At 53.0% G+C, this 21339-nt stretch overlaps 1 protein-coding gene across 3 annotated transcripts in view; it reads left to right on the top strand.

Moving 5' to 3' along the window:
• Positions 1 to 21339, top strand: part of RUNX1 (RUNX family transcription factor 1) — a 187791-nt gene that overhangs the window by 95747 nt on the left and 70705 nt on the right. The window contains exons 2-4 of one of the 3 annotated variants that reach the window (XM_087818471.1): positions 7089 to 7127; positions 12701 to 12954; positions 19064 to 19220. In XM_087818471.1, the coding sequence (XP_087674597.1) occupies positions 7089 to 7127; positions 12701 to 12954; positions 19064 to 19220 (450 nt within the window). Of the gene's footprint in view, positions 1 to 7088; positions 7128 to 11185; positions 12955 to 19063; positions 19221 to 21339 lie in introns of those variants that run through there. The other 2 variants (XM_087818473.1, XM_087818474.1) reach the window with 2 other exon arrangements.

The raw sequence follows: 21339 nt of genomic DNA, 5'->3' as shown, positions 1-21339 counted from the left end.
GACCCTTGGGTGCTATGTCTCCCAAGGAGGGTTTGGGGTTTATCCTCAAGATGCGTGTCTTCCTTGGCACTTGAGTTGTTGAAGTCGCTGGCCGAGCAGGAGAAAGCGAAGAGCTTTAGGTCCCCGAGCAGCAGAGCTCTCACTGGTCAGTAGCTCAGCCTGAGGTGACGGGCAGCCATTCGGACAGTCATCTGTTCCTTCGCTCTTGCTAGTTAAAAAAAAGACCTACTCTGTGCACTTACGTGACAAAGAGCCTTCGCGTTTGTTTGGGTGCTAACTCATTTTTGGTAATATTTGGATGATCTCTGTCTATTGCCTTCTTTGTACACATAAGTATACATTGGAAATTAGCTAATAGATGACATTTATTTTCAGGGGTTTTGTTTAATTTTGTTAAATAGTGCTTTTGGTTTTCCTCTCCACCTTTAAAGAAGAGGTTAGCTCTATAGAATCAGCACCATGTATTCATTCAAACAAAGGCAGCAGAATTTGCTTTATATTTTGGAAAATAGATTTAAATTATAGCATTTCCCCAACCAACTCCAACTCAATCACATCCAAACGTTTAAATCTGACTTAACCATAGTTTGATTGAGAAAGATACAATGGTGTTTCAAAAGAAGTCTCCACAAAAATGTTTAACTTTCCATTTCGGTGCATGGTGCATTATTTATAAAAATGTGATTATTACCAGAATGTCAATTATACAACGTTATGCATGTAACTGGAAAATCTGTAACCATTTCAATGCAGACCTGAGGGTTTTTATGACACTTAAACCCTGTAATTACTTAGTGGAACGGCCACTTCCATTGTTCCTGACTTTTTAGCTATTTTTTATTTAACGCTGCAGCACGAACTTGTAAAGCTTTCGTGGGGAATGATAATCTCATGACCTCACAAGGAGGCAGGAGCGACAGCCTCAGCGCATTGTTTCACGTAAAGTTCTGTTTTCCGCATTTGAAGACGGCAGGGTCCGTGTGAAAGGGTTTGTCCCGCCTGAGCGCCTGGAGGACACCCCAGCACCCACGCTGGGCAGCTTATTGCTTAATTGATCCCTGTGGGCATGTCAGCAGGTCCTTCACGGCTACTGTACGTCTCGCTCTTGATTGTGAGGCAGATTTTCCACGCTCAAGACAGACAGGCACTTTGGCACCCCAGATTCATCTCAAGCCTCGACCACCCTTTCTAGGGAGCTCTGCTGTATTTGGAGAAAATTTCTCTGCAGTCTATGTGGGATCGCAGATAGGAATATTTTTTATTTCCATGGGGGAAAAGCACCAAGTAGAGGCGCTAACAGTTGTACTAATAACCATGAAGAGCCTTATCGTTGTTTATTCTAAAGATAAATTCAACTATGTGCATCCATATGTTTTTGAATTATTACTTTATAATACAATACCCGGGGAAGCCTCACTGACCTGGAAGAAACAATTAGTGCAAAGGCTGAATAGGAATAGTTTTCGATCCTTGTGGTAAGAAAGTACAGGTCACGTGTACGCGTCACTGCTCCTCTCACCTCGATTCTGCTGCATTACAGAGCAGGCCCGCCGAGCGCCTGTCCTTTGTTCCTGCCGTGTTGTTCCTCCCGAGCGCTCGCGACCCTCCGGTTACCGAGGCCGGAAGCTGCCTCGCTGAATCGAACGCTGGCTGTGTTTTCACTGGCAGGTTTCACTGGCAAATTGATACACTGAGTGGGTGCTTGAAAAATCTGTGTGTTATCTTTCAAAATAAACCTATTTATAGGAACTGCTATTTGAGAATATCATTTAACCACTTTGCGATTCTGCTTTGAAATCGTGGCCTGTTAACCCTTTGCGGTCGTATTAAATTTGGACACGGGTGTCGTACTGGTCGGAATTAATTTCCATTGAAAGAGCAGTGATACATAACATGCAAGATTATGAAGGATAAACAAGAGAAATTATGAACTGATACATGAACGAGTAGAGTTAAGATTCGTACGGTTCCTTGCTGTGATGGCTGAGAGCAGACAAATGACCGCGAAGGGTTAAAAACGAATCTCTCATTCTAATCTATGTTGTTCGTGTGAATTTCATAGAAAACTAGCTTTGCTGCAAAAGAAAGACTCCAGAGGCTTTGGTGGGACTCTCAGAGCTTGACGAGACCAGTGCGCCGTGGCACAGGCCGAGCCCTCGGGGGCTGGTGAAACAAGTGGCAACGAACGGTGCGTGGGGCTGACGTGGGGCTCATCCGTGGCTGTGACCGCGCATTCGTGGCGTTGACAGTGGTTAGCTGGCCTTTGCAGCTCAGCTGTTGTTGCCGCGTGTGCGTGTCCTTCCGCCTCCGGGTCAGTGAAGGGATGCCGTAGCAACAATGCTGCACTTCGCTGCGGGACAGCTCAGGGGAAACGCGCCAAGAGCGATGCGCTGCTCGGTGACCTCCCCTGACAGCAGGTGCAATGCGGGCTTGAGCGCTGGTGGAGCGGCGGCGACATTGCTCTGTGTTGCTCGGGGTGACTTGTGTTCTGAGCGGTCCCTCTAGAGCTGCCCTGTCCAACACAGTGGCCACTGGCCACGGGGGACCCTTGAGGACTTGAAGTGGGGCTACACGGACTGCGATGTGCTGTAAACGTAAAATACATGTAGGATTTTGAAGACCTACTGCAAAGAAAGGGTGCAAAATACCTCAGTAATTTATTATTGATTATGCACGCAAATGAAAATGTGTTGGATGTATTGCGTTAAGTTGATGAAAATATATGATTAAAATTAATTTCACTCATTTCCCTTACTTTTTTAATGTGGCCACTAGACATTTTAAGTTAACGTACGCGGCTCGCACTGTATTTTTTTGGACGGTGCTGCTGTAGGGTAAGAAGGGTGCCCACCAGGTTGGAAAGCCCGTTGCCAAGACCTAGCGAGGAAATCTGGCCGATCCGCGAAAGGACACGCACCGCCCTGCCAGGTGCCTCTGCGGGCCGCTTGCGCCCGGGCACCGCGCAGTCAGCTGCCTGGGCTTGGACCGGGCCCATGACGGAGTCTCGGCTTCTTTACCCGCCAATGGAGGAGTAATGTCGGGCTGTGTGTCACGGGGGTTAATGGAATATTGCGTGGACAGCACTTGGGGCGCGGCCTGAGACAGGACACGCCGACAAAAGGACACTTCTGTTATCACGGTTGCCTGAGCCCGGCTGCTACCACACGACACCGTGGCCTGGGTGGCTGTGGACACAGACTCTCTCTTCTCCCCGTGGGGGGTCTGAGACCAGATGCCGGCCAGCATGGTCGGGCTCCGGGTAGGCCCTTCTTCCTGGCGCAGGGTTCTGCCTGCGGCGGTTTCTGGTCCAAAGCTACGATCCAAGCAATTCAGTCTTTTACGGTGGATGATGAATGAGGGGGTGGAAAGAGGCCCCGAGCTTTCCACCGAGGAGCGTCCCTCCATATAGACTCCTGGGACACGCTGGCTCCATCACTTCGCCCCCACACCCCCCAATACATCCCAGCAGCTGTAACACACAGTAGAGTTCAGGGTCACGCCGAGGGCATGGAGACCAGGAGAGGGAATTCCACCCGAGGCAGAGGACCCGGCCCCCTCCCAGATGGGCACAGGGAGAGTAGCCCCGACTCCTGCAGGACTGTGCTGACGGGCTTGACCTGAGTTCAGGAGGCACAGGGACACTCAGACGTGACGGACTCTGCAGACTGTGGGAGGCTGACCTGAAAGCACTTTAGGAAATGGATGGAGACACCTTTGTAAGAGACCTGGGGAGAAACTGACCTGAGACTCTGTCACTGCTCCCCTGTCCACGGACACACTCCCTGGACAGTCCGAAACTGCGGCAGGCACGTGAGGACTCTCGGCCACACCAGACCTCTGCCCGGAGCTCCTGACTGTCCCGCCCGCACCTACAGTTCCGTCCTCTACCTCCCAGCCGAACCCTGACGTCCACCCCACACCCACCGTCCTCCAGTCTTTACTGCTGTTGATGGCACCAGGGCCACAAGTGGGGGTACTCGTCTCCCCTCCCCTCACCCCTCTCCCAGCTGCATGTTTCCACCTTAATAGAGGCTCATGGTGCTTGTCTGACCCCTGCAGTAGCTCTGTCCGCTCCAGCTCACCCGCCCGCCTCTGACAGACTTCTTTTCCTAAGGTATGCACGGGTCACGTCCTGTCCCAGATGTGACACAGTCGGCTCCGGCAGAGCCCCCTGCCCTCACGTTGATGCTCAAATGTCTTCAGGTTGTGTCAGCTGCGTAGGACCCATCTGTGTCCGTGCCTGCCAGCACCGTGTCATCTGTGAGCTGCCACTCCCCGGCCTGTCCCAAACCTACGCCCCAGCCACACCAGGACTCACCTGTGGGTGTTTCGCGAGTTCCTGCCTTTCCCACGCTCCTCCTCCTGCCTGGAGTCCTTCCGCTCCAGGTCCTTCCCACCTCCCGAAACCCTTCCTTCAACCCTCCCAACCACCCAGTGAAAACCTACCCAACCTCCAGGAACCCAATCAAAGATCACCTCCCCAAGGAAGTCAGTCTTTCCCGGGCCCGCTGGCGGTGCCCTCTCTGTTGCCCAGGGTCTCCTCCCACCGCCTCCGGACCTGCAGGGTGCCCGTCGGCAGCCGTGGTCCTCCGTCGTTCTCATGCCTTGGTCCTTCGTTACCCCTGAGCCTAACACCCTGCCTGGCACACAGGAGGCACTAGCGGGATGCTGAAGGGAGGAAAATCAGATACTTCATACCTGGCAAAGAGTGGAGGCAGGAAAAGGCTAGAAATCCATTTTATATTTATTATGAATTCAAAAGCCTCTCAGCCAAACTGGCCTCGACCCGCTCCTCAAACCCTGTGGACTGACAGAGACAACTTCAGGATGTGATTCCTGAAGCCATGAGGCTTGCATGGGGAGACATTTCAGGAATATTTTCCGACGGAGGCCATGGGGCAGGAAAGTTGACCTAAAAGATGAGGTCAGCGCTGAATTTTTCAGAACTCTACAGAGGACGCCCACAAATGTGCATAGTTGTGGTCAAAAAGAAACAGCTCACCATCCGTGCGAACCCATATGTGGCTCTGCATGTGTGCACGTGTGTGTGCGTGTGTGTGTGTGTGTGCTCGTGCTTGCGCATAGAGATCTAGAGTGAAGCTACCTTGTTGAGTTTCCTAAACTCTTCAAGCATGAGGTTCCTGGTCTGCAAAGTAGGGATGGAAATGGCATTGTTGCAGGGATAAAACCCGGCCAGGTATATAAAAGCATCTGGCCATTGCCCAGAAGACAGGAGCATTCAAGGAGCGAGGGAGTGTGAAGGATGGGAGGGGGAGGGAGTTGGGTCCCTGCCGAACCAGCTGGCCACATGCAGCTCTCGTGGCCACGGGCACACAGACCTCCCCCCTCTTACAGTTCAGGTTCCAGCACCTCTACCAGCTCCTTGGGCAAGTCGCTTCAAATCTCCGCAGGTGCCGCCTCACCTGGGGACACCTGCCCCTCCCCAGCCCCCGGCCCCTCCCCAGCAGCTCCGTGATGTGCACTGTGTTTCCAAGGCTAGGGGCACAGGGCAAACTGAGGAAGCTTTCAACAGACAGCACACACGCCTTTCAAAATCTACTCGCTTTTGCCTTCGTTTTTAGGTTTTAAAAAAAACACCTTGGCTCTTCTCTCAGACTCACTGAACTCTCAGGTGCACAGGAAACACTGCTTTCTCAGCCGCCTCCTGTTTCTCACCCCGGGGCACGGCGGCCTCTGAGGGTCTCCAGAAAACGCCCAGGAGGGTGGCTCTGCTGGTCTCTTGCCGTAGGTTCAGGGCCTGCTCAGTCTTCCCGGTGTGGGTCCCGCCCAAGCCACGCCTGCTAAAGCTGAACCTGCTAACTTCGGGGCACATTTGTCACTTTTTACCTCACCCTGCATCCTTAGTGTCGTTTTTCATCTTTACGGAGCCACTTTGGGTGCATGCGAACCTTTGAGACTATTTGAGACTCTCCACATGTAACACCTTTAGTCTTTCATCACAGGGCAGTCCTTCAGAACCCCTTCATTATTTCAGTGGCTTTTTTTTTTTTTTTGCTTTGGCAAAAATATAGCACCAAGAAGCTGCAAATCTTGTTCTCCTGCCTATTTAAACAGCGTCTGGAAATCTGAAATAATTACCTCCTTTTTTAAAGGTTTTTTCAAAGCTGTTATACTAAAGTGGAGCGCAGCTGGAAGCTTTAGGTCTTCGGCGTTTGAACTGCTCCGTTCTCAGGCTCTGAGAGGTGGCGGTGCCTCCACGCTCGGCGCTGAGCGCTGACCCTGATCACCGCGTGAAGCTGATAAGAGCAGCTTCCCGTTGGGAACATTACGTGTGGATGCTCCAGGGGAAGAGGCACAGCTTCCTCCGACTTTCCCCGTGGACCTGGCTCCAACTGCACACACAGCCACGCGCAGCACGTGATCCGTATTTGGGAATTATCACATGACCATTGTTTTCAGTTATAACCGATATCGTCTGTTACTTTAATAACGAGAGGTTTCAGTACAAATATTCTGCCCCCTGCGCCCCGCAAACGGAAGGAAAGGAAAGGAAAGCAAGCAGGGAAGGGATCTTCCTAACATGTCCCATCCTCGAAAGTAAATGATCACCACGGTCAGCTATCTGTATGTTTCTTCCCATCGCTTTAACAAATTTGTATTTTTACTTCTTGCATCTGGCCTCTGCCGTATTACAGGTTTTTAAATGTTTTTGCGTAATTTCGCCTTGCATTCCAAGCCAGTCCTGCTCCCTCCAAATGCATTCGTAATGTTCATTAAATAAATCACAGGTGATCCTATGCATGACAGAGTCAGCGTGAGCCAGGGGTGGAAAACATGGGTTGAAGGCACGTAAAACCATGTGCATCTGTAACAGTTCATTTTTCATTTGCTGATTTACTGTTTTCAGCTCCTTTTGTGCCAAAGCTGGACAACGTTATGCTTTAAAAAACCTCCAGCGCTAAAAAGAGTAAGAGGCAGTAAGCTAACAGAAAAATTAGAGGGGGGATTTAGTTTTTATACTTGCATTTACTGCGATTAGAATTAAATTCATCAACTATTGGTCAATTTGGTGTTTGCTGTCAGTGTAATCATATAATTATTTTTATTTTTTTTTTCTATTCTTTCAGAATGTGTACACGGAATGAATCCATCCAGAGACGTTCACGGTATGTTAGATTCCCAATTATATTTTTATAAAATACGCGTTCCTATATATGCCTATATATGATTTTTATCTACGTATCCTATAAATAACATGATATAAATTAACCAAATAATTAAGGCTTCTTTTTCTGCTGATTCAAAAATACTCAAAAGCTGTTCTCTATATCGTAAATGCCAAACCATATAAAACGATGCAATGAAACTAAATGACACCCTCAGTACTGCTCCATTTGCCACAGGTGCAGCTGCGGTGATTAAATGGCTGTACGTGACTCTGGACAGAGAGGGAGAGCTTGGCTTCTATCTGCTATAACCCACTTTATGACCTCTGCAAACTTTTTATGAGGGCAGAATGTTTACTAAGCATCCCTACATTTGCAGAAGATTGGTTCTGACATTCTCTCAGTGTTGCCACTTGGAAGCTGCACAACTGAGTTATGGGGTTAAAGTGAAATAGTCACGTGGACCACGGGGTCCCGTGCAGACGGCCGCGTGGAGGGAGAGACAGTGGGAGAACCAAGGGATTGGATTTCAAAGGGGGCATCATCTCAAAGCCCCTCCAGAGGCGGAAAGTGTTAAATGCCGGTGCAGCAGGTACCGGAACCCCGCTCCCCGGAGCCCTCCTGCCCTGTGACCCGGGTACCAACTGCCTCGGTTTGCTTCAGAGCCTCCAGCAGAAACGCATCCTCTGACTTTTATTTTCATTGAAATGGTACTGAAGATAGAAATAATTCTTTCAGAAATATTAAATCTTTAGAAATGTAACTTTAGAAATATGTCGCTCACAGGGGGGAAAATTTTGAGTTTGAGAGAATGGTTTAGATTTTAATCCCAACTTTCTGCATATTTTATTTTTGAAAGGGAACAATGTAACATATGCTTCCTGAGACCACCTATACTTACATATTTACCTAAAATTTAGAAGGAAAACGTCCCTGTTTTCCAGGGAAATTATTTTCCTTTCATTTAACTGACCAAACACCGCTTTTGAAACCCACCGCGAAAACCTGCGTCCCTGCAGAGCCTCCAGAACTTTCCCCCTCGGAGCAGACGGGAGGCATCTGCCCGACGGCATCGCCCGACGTAGCGCTTTGTTGCGTTTTGTATCTTGTTTTCTGACAAAAATACGCCCCAGGACCATCCCGGGGGATCCAGGGAGTGAGGCGTTTCCTTCCCTTCGCCCCCGGCACAGGAGGGACGCCCCCCGCTGCGGCCGCGCGAGCCTCGGCGGGGAGTTCCTGGCTCTGCGCCGGCACCGGATTGTATGAGCTCCGGGAAAAGCCCTTCACAGAGGGGTTCGGGGTGCCCCTGAGTCGAGTCCCAAGCTGCCCGTTTTCCATTCCTTTTCGCTCCCTGGTAAGGAAGGCGCAGCGGTTGCTCGGTTTCTGGTTTTCAGGGCGCGCGTCCCGGGAGCCCCAGGGGCCTGGCGGGTTTAGGGTCAGCCGGCCAAGGCTCCCCTTGCTGTTCTCGCCCTGGGCGCTCGAATTTGGGGCGTACTGGTGGAGACTCTTGGCTCAGCAGCGCCCAGGGTGCTGCCCTGGAAAGGCTACACTTGGAGCGCCCATCGCTGAGCCGCCCTCCTGACCCCCGCGGGGAGGCTGCAGCGCACAGCCCGACCCGAAGCTCCCGTGCGGGTTAGGATTTCAAACCGCCAAGCCCGCGAGGATCCCTCCCTGAACTTTCCGAGGCCCGGTTACCCCAACCGCTCTCCCCCAGCCCCCGCCCCCCGCCGGAGCCCATTTGTGCCTCCGCTGCGCTCCCGAGCCGCCCCCGACGCCCCCGGGGTTCCCTGGAGATGCGCCTGGCGGCCCCCAGGAGCGCTTGGTGGGTCGGAGGGAAAAGCTCGAAGGCCCGGACGGCTGGGTTTTTCATTCGCCCCCAGTCGCTCCTGAGCGGGCAGCGCGTGGCCAGGCCGGGCGGGGGCGGCACCCCGGCGGGTTGGTGACTCTGCAGGACTTGGAATCACTTGACCCAGGTAGAGTGGACGTTTGGGGGCCTTTATACCTGAAACGGGGCTTCTTCAAAATCATTTTTTAAAGAAAAATAAAAAGGAGTTTTCTACCTGAAACCCCAGGCCCAGTAAAACAAACAAAACGCAACTGGGCACCGTCAGTTCCCGGGGCGTCCCTGGTTCCCCGAGAGGAGAAGGGGCCGGCCCACCTCAGGGGACGTGCGCGAGGCACGTTTCTGGGGCCGCCCGGCGCCCCGACGGCCTGGAGCGGGCCGGCCGCGGTGTCCAGGCAGGAGCCCCGGACGCGGGCCAGTCGGAACAGCGAGGGACCCCTGCCCCTGGGTTCCCGCGCCACCAGTTCCGCCGCTGGGCAGCGGGGTGGGATGCGGCCGCCCAGGCCAGACCCCTCGGCCGTTTCCAGTCCATTCTCCCAAAAGTGAAGTTTTTACAAGAGCGACCCAAAGGCCGGCGGAACCCGGCGCCGTCGGGGCGTCTCAGGGCGCCCTGGGCCCGGGCGGCGAGCGAGGGCGGCTGCTGCCCCCTGGCGTCCGCACGTGGCCGGCGGCGCCGTCCTCCGGCCGCTCCGGGCACCCCGCCCGGCCTCGCGGTCCCGCGGCGGGCGAGCGGCCTGGGCGCGCTCCTCTGCCCCGCCTCCGTCGGGAAGGCCCGGGCCGCGGAGCTGGAGGAGAGTGCGGGGCGGCGGCACCCCCAGCCGCGCGTCCGCGGGGAGCTGGGGGGGAGGGGAAAGAGGCGGCGGGAGGGAGGGGCCGCGGGGGCGGGTGATGGACCCCACCTGGAGACAGCTGAAGTTTAGGGTTCCGTGGGGCAGGTGGGAACCAGCTCAGTGGGAGCGCCCAGCCTGGAGGTGAGGGACCCCCGCAGGGGAGGGAGGGACCCTTGGGGCCGGGGACAATGCGCCGGGGCGGGTCCCCCTAGGCTACGTGCAAAGGCCGGCGGCGCCCGGCGCAGCGGGAAGTTCCCGCCCGCGCGCAGAGCCGGGGTGGGTTCGGCACCTGGGCCGCGCGCAGGGGCGGGGAGAGTAGCAGGGCCGTTTCCGGGGCGCCGTGGGTGGGTGCGGGGCTCGGACGACCCGGGGCCAGCCAGAGGCTTTCGCGCCGCCCGCAGGTGAGCCGCGCTCCGAGGATCGGGCGCGAGCCCAGCGGATGCTTTCAACTTTCTTTCCAGTCGCAAGTTCTTTGGGGGCTTTTCTAAACGGGAAACCCCTCTGCTCGCCGCTAAGCACCCTGAGCCAGAGCGAGGGGCGCTGCGTAATTCAGCCGCAGCCCAGACTCGGTGAAAACACCAATTAAAGGAAATAAGCCAAGAGAGAAAACTAAAAACACAGAAACCATGTTGTGGAGACCGAGAACCGTCCGGCCTCATTAAAATCATCAGCGCCGCCCCGCTGCCAGCCGGGCCTTGGGGCCGGGCCCTCGGCCCCCCGTCGCACCCACGCCGGGGAAGCGGAGCCTCGGCCCTGGGCGCCCGCGTAGGTGCTGGGGCTGCCCGGGGGCTCCGGTCCCGGGCGCCTCGCGGTAGTCGCTCTATCTCCGGAGTCCGCGGGACGTCTCCCTCTCGCTGGTCTCCAGGCTGGGCCGCTCCGGGTGCAGCTCGCAGCCCGAGTCCTCCCGGTCCTCCAGCCACCTCCTCGGTCCGGGACCGCGGCCGCCAGCGGCGCCGCCGCGCACTGCACCCATGGCCCACGGCCGCGCAACAGGGCCGCGGTCTGCGGCGGGGCGGGGCCCCGCGGAGCTCGCGGGCCTGTGCGGGTGTGCGCACGGACGCGGGCGCGCGGGGAGCGCGGGGCGGCCGCCGACTCTCCACCCCGGCTGCGTACAGTAGCGCGCGGCGGCGGCGGGGGGCGCGCCGGCCAATTCCAGGAGCCCGCGGCGGCGGGCCGCGCCCTGGCTGATACCGGAAAGGCCTGTGATTGGCCCGCGGCCGCCCCTGTGCAAACGAGCTGAGGAAATGGAATTCCTCGGGCGGGCTTACAGTAAAAGCACGTTCATTTCCAGGCACTCTCATTCATAGAGCCAGCGGGCGCAGCGGGACGGGCGCCCGGCCGACCCAGCGGGGCACCGCGCCGCCCGCCCTGCGCCGCCGGGCACCGATTCCCGGGGCTCCCGGGACGCCGGAAGACAGGCAACCTCGGCTGCTTCTCCTTGACCCGCCTTGGAGCTGCGAGTTTTTATTTTTTTTTTATTTTTCCTTTCTATCTTACTTTTGAATGAACTGGTTTCTTGGCTGGATGATTCAACTTCTTCCCTGGCTGTGAACTTTTCTCCCCGGTCGTTTCCTTTGACAACGGCAGGGGAAAGTGCGCGTTGTTTCGAGGCGAGCCGCGAAGTTGCCTGCGCGTGGCCGTGTGCGTAGGAGTGCGCGCGTGGGTAACTCCGGCGGCCGGGCGTGCGTCGGGCTGCGCGGCGCTGCGGTGCCGCCTCGGAAGGCCCGCTCCACCTGCTGCGGTTACTCGGTGATCCAGGGTGTTGCCGCGTCCCGGTGGTTACCCGGCCGGCGCGGGGGCGACGCTGGAGGAGGATCGGCTCGCTGCTGCCCTGGTCTGGGGCTGACTCAGGGAGTCCATGTAGACAGCGGCTGGCTTCGGCAGAGTGCGTGTCTGCGCGCGTGCGACTCGGCGGCTGTTCCACTCCCACCAAACCACAGGATCAGCCGCAAACTTAACCAACATCCCCAAACCCGAGTGCTCAGATGTGGAGAGCTGTACCCTGAGTGTCATCGACTTGGACTTTTTTTTTTTAAGATTAGCTTTTCTTTAAAAAGCTTAATTTTCTGAACTGAGCATTTTGCCAGAACTTATTGAGAGACCATGACAAGTATTTCTAACGCAGCCCTTCTCTAACTACTGAAGCTGATTTTCAAGGCTACTTAAAAAAAAAAATCTGCAGCGAACATTAATGGATTTCTGTTGTGTTTAAATTCTCTACAGATTGAATTGTAAATATTTTATGAAGTGGAGAATATGTATATATATTTATATGTGTATATGTATGCACATACATTAGTAGCACGACCTTTGGAAGTCGCCGGTCTTGCTTTTGAGGACTGAAGCCAGTTTTGCATGAGAACTGGCGATGTTCATGGACGACAACCCTGTATTTTCTGTCGCGCTGGGACTTTAGACAAAACTCACCTGGAAAAACTGACAGGCGACTAATTAACTACTGGAACTTCCAAATTATGTGTTTGCCGGCCCTTTTTCTCTCCGTATACATATTTTAGGAAGTGTATGGGAATTTTGCTTCCCGGAACTTTTGTGACAGCCAAAGACTGAGCTTAAACTCAAAGCAAGGCTCGGAAGATAGTCTCCCTGGGCATCTGGCTTTGGATTCTGGGCGCCCACTTTGTAAAGCACTAAGCGAGCGGTCGGATGCTGGGAGCCCTGCCGGGGTCTGAGGCCCATCGGTGTAACCTGACCGGTCCGGCCCCTGGACAGTTAGTGACTAAGCCCCCTCCCGCAGCCCCCCGCAGCAGTAAAGGCCCCTGAACTTGTATGTTGGTCTCCGGGGAGCTGCTGGCTGAAGATCCGCGCCCCTGTCGCCCTCTGGTAGGAGCTGTTTGCAGGGTCCTAACTCAATCGGCTTGTTGTGATGCGTATCCCCGTAGATGCCAGCACGAGCCGCCGCTTCACGCCGCCTTCCACCGCGCTGAGCCCGGGCAAGATGAGCGAGGCGCTGCCGCTGGGCGCCCCGGACGCCGGCGCCGCGCTGGCCGGCAAGCTGAGGAGCGGCGACCGCAGCATGGTGGAGGTGCTGGCCGACCACCCGGGCGAGCTGGTGCGCACCGACAGCCCCAACTTCCTCTGCTCCGTGCTGCCCACGCACTGGCGCTGCAACAAGACCCTGCCCATCGCTTTCAAGGTACTGGGCCCGGAGCGGGTGGCGGGAGGCCGGCCGGCCGGGCGGAGGCCGGCGCGACCCGGGAGGCCGGCGGGCGGGCGGGTCCGGCCCGTAGTTCCCCCCCTCCCCCCGCGCTGGAGCCCGGGGATGCTGCGTTGCCGTGGCGACCCTGGGAGGGGACCCGCCTCGGCCCACCCGGCTGCCTCCCGGGAGGACTGCAGAAGTCAGGACGCCCCCAGGGAGGGCCGGCCCGGACCCTAAGCGGGGTCTTCAGGTTGGATACAAAGTAGGAAAAGTTATAACCCGGCCGGGACCTCCCTAAGCGGGGGTCTTCAGATTGGATACAAAGTAGGAAAAGTTATAGCCCGGCCGGGACCCTAAGCGGGTCTTCAGGTTGGATACAAAGTAGAAAAAGTTATAACCCGGCCGGGACCCTAAGCGGGTTTTCAGATTGGATACAAAGTAGGAAAAGTTCTAGCCCGGCCGGGACCGGGCTGGCTGCCCCCGGCTTCTCTCCCCGCCGGCTTTGCGCCCCAGCCACGCCGCCCCCTTCCCGCGGCGCCCCGGGAGACGCGGGAGAGGCTTTCCTGCCTTCGGGCGGCGGGAGCGCACCGGCCGGGGAACCGTCAGGGCGCCCCCCACCCCCGCCGCGCCGCCCCGGAGGAGTGAGCCTGTCCGAAGTCCACCGCGGGCGTAGCTAAGTTTGCAGAAGTTTTTTGAAGTCTTTTGCAAGCCTGGAGCCTGCTCCTGCCAGGAGCCGCGAGCAGCGAGGCCGGTTTCTTTTCCCGGAACCTTCTGATCCTTCCCGCGGGCTCACCTGGACTCCGCCTGGCCGGGCGGCGGGCGGGCGGCCGCGGGGTTGGGGCGTCGGGGTCTCACCCGCGCGGGCTCCTGTTGAGGACCAGGCGCAGGGACCAGGCAACTGCAGCCCGGCGGCTCTACCCCCTGATCTTGCCCTTGCTTTGAGCTGCTTTTAAAAAACCTTGGCCTTGGAGGGGGAGATATAAACAACCCCGGGAGTTTATAAACAACCCCCCCACGGCCCTGGCAGCAGGCAGCAGGGGTTTAATTCCAGCCCCGGGCCTGGGCTCCCCTGCCTGGGTGGGTCTCCGAGGGTCAGCTGCTCAGCTCAGCCGGGCAGCCACTTCCTGTTCATTGAAGGGCTCAGCAGGCAGGTGAAAAAAAGCCCTGAAGACCAGCTACTCTGTGCTTTTAATCTGGTTACAGAAGTGTCCCCGTTAAGGGGAGATCAGTTAGATAGAAGCTCTGCGGGGTTCCAGGCCCCGGTGGGATCTTGATCTAGCTACAAGGAATGTAATGTTCACTCTTTTTCAAAGAACCGTCGGAGTTCTTCCTTTTTAAGCTTTAGACGCCCTCCAGACTTCGATTACCATTTCTAAGACAAAACAAAATGTTGGCGGTGCCTCCAGAGCGGCCTCTGTTCCTGTGTTTTCTGAAAGCAAGAGTTTTCGAGGGGGCGGGAGCGAAGATAAGGTGGGCCAGCCCCTGGCCTCTTCCCCTACCCTTCCTCCCTTCAGGGAGTTTTGTTCCGGAGCCCATTTCAGTTTTAAGTCATTCTAATCCCTTTTCCCAAAGAGACCCAGCTCCCAGAGAGTGCCGAGCCCCCCTTGTGAGGGGCCCTGACATCCCCGGGCCCTGGGGTCACTCTCAGGTAAGAGTAGATGGAAGGAGGCAGGCCAGTCATCAGCCAAAGTAAGCTCAGGTGCCCCGGACACACTAAGGGATCTGTGGCTTCCTTTGGGGTAAATCAGGATCCCTTCTGAACCTCCCCTCCTCTGCCAGGAACCCCAGAATTGAGTGATGAACAGAGAACCTTTAGGACTTTCTCAAGCCACCACATGAAAGTATTTATTTCCTTCTGAAAGCATGAAAAATCATATAGATTGCTGTTACGGGCCCTCAGGGAGGGTTTTGTTTGGTTTTTGTTTTTAGCAGAAATCTTAACAACCATAGAGGTTTCCTTTTAAAAAATGACTTTTGACCATTTGCTCTTTTTTTAAAATCTCATTTGTTTTACTGAGTGATGGTTTGTAGGCTACTAAAAGATCAAGGTACAAAGCTCTTGAAAGAAGTTCCAGAGGGTCTTGGGAACATTTGGGGGAAAGGACAGGACTCAGAGAAGCCAGACCACTCGATTAATATCTGTCGTCACTTCGCTCCCCACAAAGAGAGGCCCCTTCCTGAAGGAAACCTGCTCATCACGTAACTGAAAGGCCAGATGAAATTTTCAGGAGGGAACCGGGGCAGAGGGTGGGGGTGAGAGCGAGCTAAACTTCAACCCTGCACGCATCCGGCTGGGCGCGTGGTCCCCGGCTCCACTCTGCACCCTCCACCCACCCACCTCCCAGGCAGTTGCTACAGAAATTACTACTTTCAAAATTTGAATTGTAAATAACCCTCAGACAATCCCTTTGAGAAGTTAATCAGTAAAGAATTATGTTCCCTGTAATAAGGGGGGAAAAAAGGCAAAACAGTGATCGATCTGATGCTATTGATGAAAGGGCATGTAGGTCACTTTTAAGAGTGTTCTGGAGGCCTCTGCTTGAATCTTGGAAACTGAGGGGGGAGTACAATTACGAATTTCCCTTAAAACAGATGAAAATCGTCCCAGTTGCTTATCCTGGACCCCAAAATGTGCCCCCTCTCTCCCACGGAACACCTTTATTTTTTTTTTTTAGGGTAGGAGAGATGAATACTTGACTATTGAGAAAAATCTTAAATTTGCTCTGTTACCCATTATTTCCAGAAGCGGCCTCCAAAGCCGTGTGGGTGGCTCAGGATAGGTTTCATAATACGTAATGAAACGGTAAGGTTGCAGTTTGTTTAGGCCCCGCTGCACCAGAACCCGGAGGCACAGGCTCAGGGCGCCGTCAGCCAGCCAGAGGCCCGGGATGCTGATAGCAATATTCTTTTCGTAAGAGAAGAAACAGGTCACGCGCCTGTCTTGTCGGTGAGATCGCAGTCCTGGGCCGTGCGTTCAGTGTCATCTCCGCTGAACCCTGAGTTCCACTTCACAGCTTTCTTTGAAACACTGGAAAATTAAGGGATTTGGAATAAGTGAATTGTAACTGTAATGTCAGCCTAATTAGAGTTGGTTTCCATGCCAGTTTGAACTGTGAGCAGCCTGGCCGAGGGCACTGTGGGCAGGGCCCTGTAGAGGAGGGTTGATATTTTGCCCAACTTCCTGATACTTTAAAAACAGAGAAGTAAAACAAAACGCGAGATACCCTTTGGCCGACAAGTCCCTTCTTGCCTGTTTGGTCTGTGCTAAAATGAAAATGTTTGTGTTTCCTCACCTATTGTTTATCGCTGTTCATTCCAGTTGCTGTGTTTTTCTGTTTAAAGTTAGGTTTTTTTAAAAAAATTCTCTTTATATTGCTTATCAGTGATAAAATCTTTCAAATTAGCAGACATGTTAGTTTTAAATTTAGATTTTTTTCTGCCTTAGTCTGAGTGTGCTTTTTAATCATTAGATGACATACGTTATCTAAATTAATGTAATTTTCCTGGATTTAATATTCTCCTCTTTCCCCACATGCAAAAGAAAAGAAAAAAAATCCCTCCAAGATCAATAAAAGGCCAAGTAAATGATGTTTTAGCGCCCAAGTATCTGTGATTCCTGCTGCTTTTTTTTTTTTTTTTTTTTTTAGGAAAAAAACGGGTAGGAGTCAAACTCCTAATTTTTTTTAGCCTCAAATTCCAACCTCGACAGTCTTTTCTGATGTAGCCGCCATGAGCGTTTCGCTCTGTGTCCCTCGGCAAAGGCCTTGTGAGCTTGCACAGTTGCTGCTGAGGGCAGTTCTGACGGTGGGGGGGGCGCGGGCAGGGAGCACTGCGAGAGGAGCCCGAGGGAGGGCGGTGGTTTGGAACATGTTTCGGTAGCTGCAGAGCAGGAGCTTTTCTTTTCCCGTCTTCGCAGCGCGCCCCACGCGTGGGGCCAGGCCTGGCAGCCGCGTGGGGGGCCTGCCCCCGTGCACTTGCCGGGGGTGGAATTCAGATCCAGAGGCCGGGCCACCCCAGCGCGAGGGGCCTGGGGAAGTAGGAATATGTGTTCAAGGGGGACGTTTCAACACTGCGAGCTAATTTTACAGAGGGAACTGAAAACAGTGGGGGGAAAGTGGAAAAATTTTTTAAGAGACTGAATTTTTTAAGAGAATTAAGCCAAGCCGTTTGTGGGAGTCGGGTAAGACGGCAGCAACTGGTCGGGGAGATTTACTTCAGTGATGTTTTGAAACAAAAGGGAATCGTCATATTACTGCTCTTAATTAAACAGCAACAAACACACTTATAATGGGAACTAAATACCTAATTAGAGGGTGCTCGGGGAATAAATAGCTGTGTTTTTAAACCTCCTTTATAGAAAACATGTCCACCAATTGGATGGAAAGGATTAGAAAGAGAGACAAAGGCCAGGCCTTGTTTGAAAATGCACGTTGGATAGACCGGGCGGCAGGAGCCTGCCTGTCGCGTGAGAGCCGGTGCCCCGCGTCCGCCCTCCCTCCTGCGGGTGGCTCACTTTCCCCGCAGCCCCAGAGCCGGGAGCCCCGCACTGCCCCAAACCATAGGCGGTCAGCTGGGGACCCGGGGCGGGGTGGCCAGGCAGGCCACGGAGACGGGATTTTGAGAGCCGTGGTTCTGCTGTGCTACAGGCCAGCCTACGGCAGCCAGAACAGGAGGCCTAACCCGTAGGTATTGGCCAGACATGATGCAGCGATGATTAGGTGAAAATCGGGGGGTGCCAGACGGGGGAAGAGGTGACGCTGTAGGATGCTTTCCCGTCCGGACTCAAAAACAAAACCATGTGGATGGCATGTAACTGGAGTGAACAGCACAGACGTCACTGGTGATAGAGAAAGGGCCCCCAGAAAGACCAGAAATGGCGAGAACAAATAAAATGGGGGGCATTTTGATCTGAGAGTCTGCAATCACTTGACAAACTAGAAACAGTGGAAATGTAGCTGATGAATTTTCCTTCAAGAAAATTATTTCTAGAAGGGCCAAAAGATGACCAGGCAGTAGGCACTGCTCCACAGGGCCTTTGGGGCACTTTACTTTGAAATGGCTGCTGCATTGTCACCCAAATAGCAAACATACGCATCTACCAGTTTTCTCCAATGGCCCTGATAGGAAGTTGATTTCTGTTCAATGACAGGAAAGGAATCTCCTCAAGATCAGTGGGTGGGAGGAGGCCTGGGTCCCGTTAGGACCTAGTTAACACACCTCTGGGGCTCACAGATACACGGGCCCGAACTCTGTGCTGGTGAAAACCAAGGCCGTAGACACACGAGGGGGTTTCAAAGGTGAACTGCAGAGGGACAGTTTCGAATCTCCAGCAATTCAGTTGCAATGATCACATTTCGTTGTAGCAGAAATAAGTTTAGACACCTAAAAGCAAAGGGCCCCTTTTAGGCCTGCCGTTGGAGGCCTGAGCAAGCGGAAGATGGGTCAGGCTGTAAAACTTCCAGAAGCAAGACCTTCCGTGTCTCAGACGTGGAGAATTGAGAGAGCTGAGTGTTTGCAAAAAGGCATAGCTTTCCCGGGTCCTCGCCGCGGCTAGCCTGGCCCCAGCCGAGCCCCGCACCCCTACGTGGCTTTCTCAGGTGAATGTTACAGGATTTGAAAATTTACATTTAGCTGTGCATAATGGAATTCAAAGTAACTCTTCCCAGTAATAACTTTTTTGATGTTTTGCTTAACTTAGGATTGCTTTCCTTGCGCAGACTGACAAGGGTCATGGAACATTCACTTAATTTTATTTTTATTTATCTTTTTTATTCTTGCCCGAGGATACTTTTTTAATTGCTTTTCAGAAAGAGTAAAAAGGGGAGAGAGAGAGAAAGGTGGGGGAGAGGGGGAGAGAGAGAGAATCATCTCTGTGAGAGAGACACATCAAGTGGCCGCCTCCTTCACTCGCCCGGACCAGGCCGGGGATCGAGGCTGCAGCCGAGGTCCGTCAAACCTGGGACCCTTCGGTCCGCAGGCCAGCGCTCCAGCCTCTGAGCCAAGCCGGCTAGAGCTATACATTTAATTTTAGAACAACTGTTCCGTAAATGACGTCACAGTTTATGACACTCCTGATGTTTGCCTTTGTCCCTTGGCCGGTGTGTAGGTGGTGGCCCTGGGGGACGTTCCAGATGGTACCCTGGTCACCGTGATGGCCGGCAATGATGAGAACTACTCGGCCGAGCTGAGAAATGCGACCGCGGCCATGAAGAACCAAGTCGCGAGATTCAACGACCTCAGGTTTGTCGGTCGGAGTGGAAGAGGTAGGTAGCTGTCAGCACCGAACTTGAAACCCAAAGTATCTACATGGCAACTGACCCAATTTGCAACACTCTAGAAGTTTCTGTGCTGGGATTCCTAGAATCAGTCTTTCCTCTTATTACCGCTCCCTCGAGCTTTTAAAAAATATTTATTTAAAATTTAATATTTTTAACAGAATCTAGCTTTTACAGTATTGCTTTCTGGTTTGCAACATGTAAAATGTGAATTGTGAATTTCAGGGAAAACCCTCAGCTCTTTTCTAAGGTGTGAAAATATAAGACTTACTATCATGGAAACTAATTCTCAGAAATCTGTACAATGGAAGCCTTGCGCTTAGAGTCCGAGTGCTCTCTATGGCAGATGACAGAGTTTCTTTTTTTTTTTTTTTTAATATATCTTTATTGATTTAAGAGAGAGGAAGAGACAGAAACATCAATGATGAGAGAGTCATTGATCGAGCCCGCAACCCGGGCATGTGCCCTGACCGGGAATCGAACCCCGATCGCCTGGATCCTAGGTCGACGCTCAACCGCTGAGCCACGCCCGGCCAGGCAGATGACAGAGTTTCAAACTACCATTTCTAATCATTGTAGGGATATAAAGGGTATGATTATTGAAATGCAGTTTCAAGTAAGCTTACCTTTCTGTGGTAAAATAGGAAGAAACGGTGCTTGGTCAACTTGACAGCAAATGACCTCCTGTTATATGGAATTTGGAGGCCTTGTTATTATTTGGGGGTAGCCCAGCTCACATTTTCAGTACTAACAATAGTAAAGGCTGGACCGTCCAGAGGATCTGTTGGGTTAGGGCAGTTCTATGGGTAGTGTTCTTACTTGTTGCCCATTTTCAAAGAATTAGAGCAGAAAGAGGGCTAACTCTTGGCTCATTGTAGTCTCCTCCAGTTTCTAGTTATTTTCAAATATTGTATTTTCTCTACATTGTAAGGACCTATGTCCTACTTTATAAATAGCAGTAAGTACCAGAAGTTTCACTGGAAGAGACAGGATAGTTTGTTTTAAAAATTTCCTTTCTATAATATGGTATTGAATAAGCTTATGAATTGCAGGTATTTTGAGTATAGTAAAAACACACAATAAATACCCACATCACGGTAGATGACTGTTGTAGTGAAAAAAAATAAATAAAAGTACAACCAGTGGACATATAACAAAAGAGTCATCATCACTCCTTACGAAGGCGTTCACAAATAAAAGGGAATCTGTGTTCTTGGGGAATTCGGTTAGTTGAAAGGAAGAAAGTGAAGGCGTGTTGATGTTTTTGGCTATTGTTTTTGCTATGCTAGCTGCCTGGAGCATTTTCAAAATAGAACCACAGATGGGGAAATTTTTTAAAAAAAATAACATGGTTGAAAATATATGTTCATAGTACTATGTCAATAATAGGGAAATGCAAAAAAAAAAAAAAAATGACATCCACTTACTGAAAGCAAGAGGGATGCTAGGAGGTATAAAAGCCTAAGCCATTAAATGAGTTCACTTGTTCTATTAAAAGTCCCCGCCTTTCAGCAAATGGAATTCACATTATGATTCAGAGATGTGTGTTCAGAAAACATCTTGAAGGCTTCGGATGAGTAGCTGGCAGAGTGGGTGCGAAGCCAATAAAAAGCCGGGGCCCCACCTCCTGGTCGGTGCCTCCCGGCCTGGCACACAGTCTCCGCTCAGTTCCGTGGGCTCCCACCCCCAGGAACTGATAGCTGAGAATCGTTTGGTTGCCTTTCCTGAGAAAGCGATGTTAGCTTAGGATGCCTCTGCCTGGGTCCACGTGTCAGGTTTTGGTTATGAAAGTCCTGGAAACTGTTTCGTGGCCAACGCCAGTGGCATTTTCCACAAGAAGCTCGGCCGGGGCTTTCTGGCAGGTCGGTGACGGTCAAGAATGAGGTTCTGAAAGCAGCGGGCCCCCGTTTCTGGCACCGGGGGCTGGTCTCTCGTCTCGTTGGCCATTTCTGTTTTGAGTGGGTGACTAATAGGCGCTCGTGTTTACTTGGGTAACAGCGAACTGTTTCCCCAAGGTGTGGATTGTTTGCACTCGGCTGCCCGATTCGTGCCAATGTGCCCTTGAGTTTGCATAAAACCCAAAGTAAAATAGCTATGACCAAGGCTG

Source organism: Miniopterus natalensis, chromosome 6, assembly GCF_054644295.1.
Source record: "Miniopterus natalensis isolate mMinNat1 chromosome 6, mMinNat1.hap1, whole genome shotgun sequence".
Taxonomy (NCBI): Eukaryota; Metazoa; Chordata; class Mammalia; order Chiroptera; family Miniopteridae; genus Miniopterus; species Miniopterus natalensis.
The sequence above is the reverse complement of the archived record's forward strand: the minus strand, read 5'-3'. Positions and strand labels throughout refer to the sequence as shown.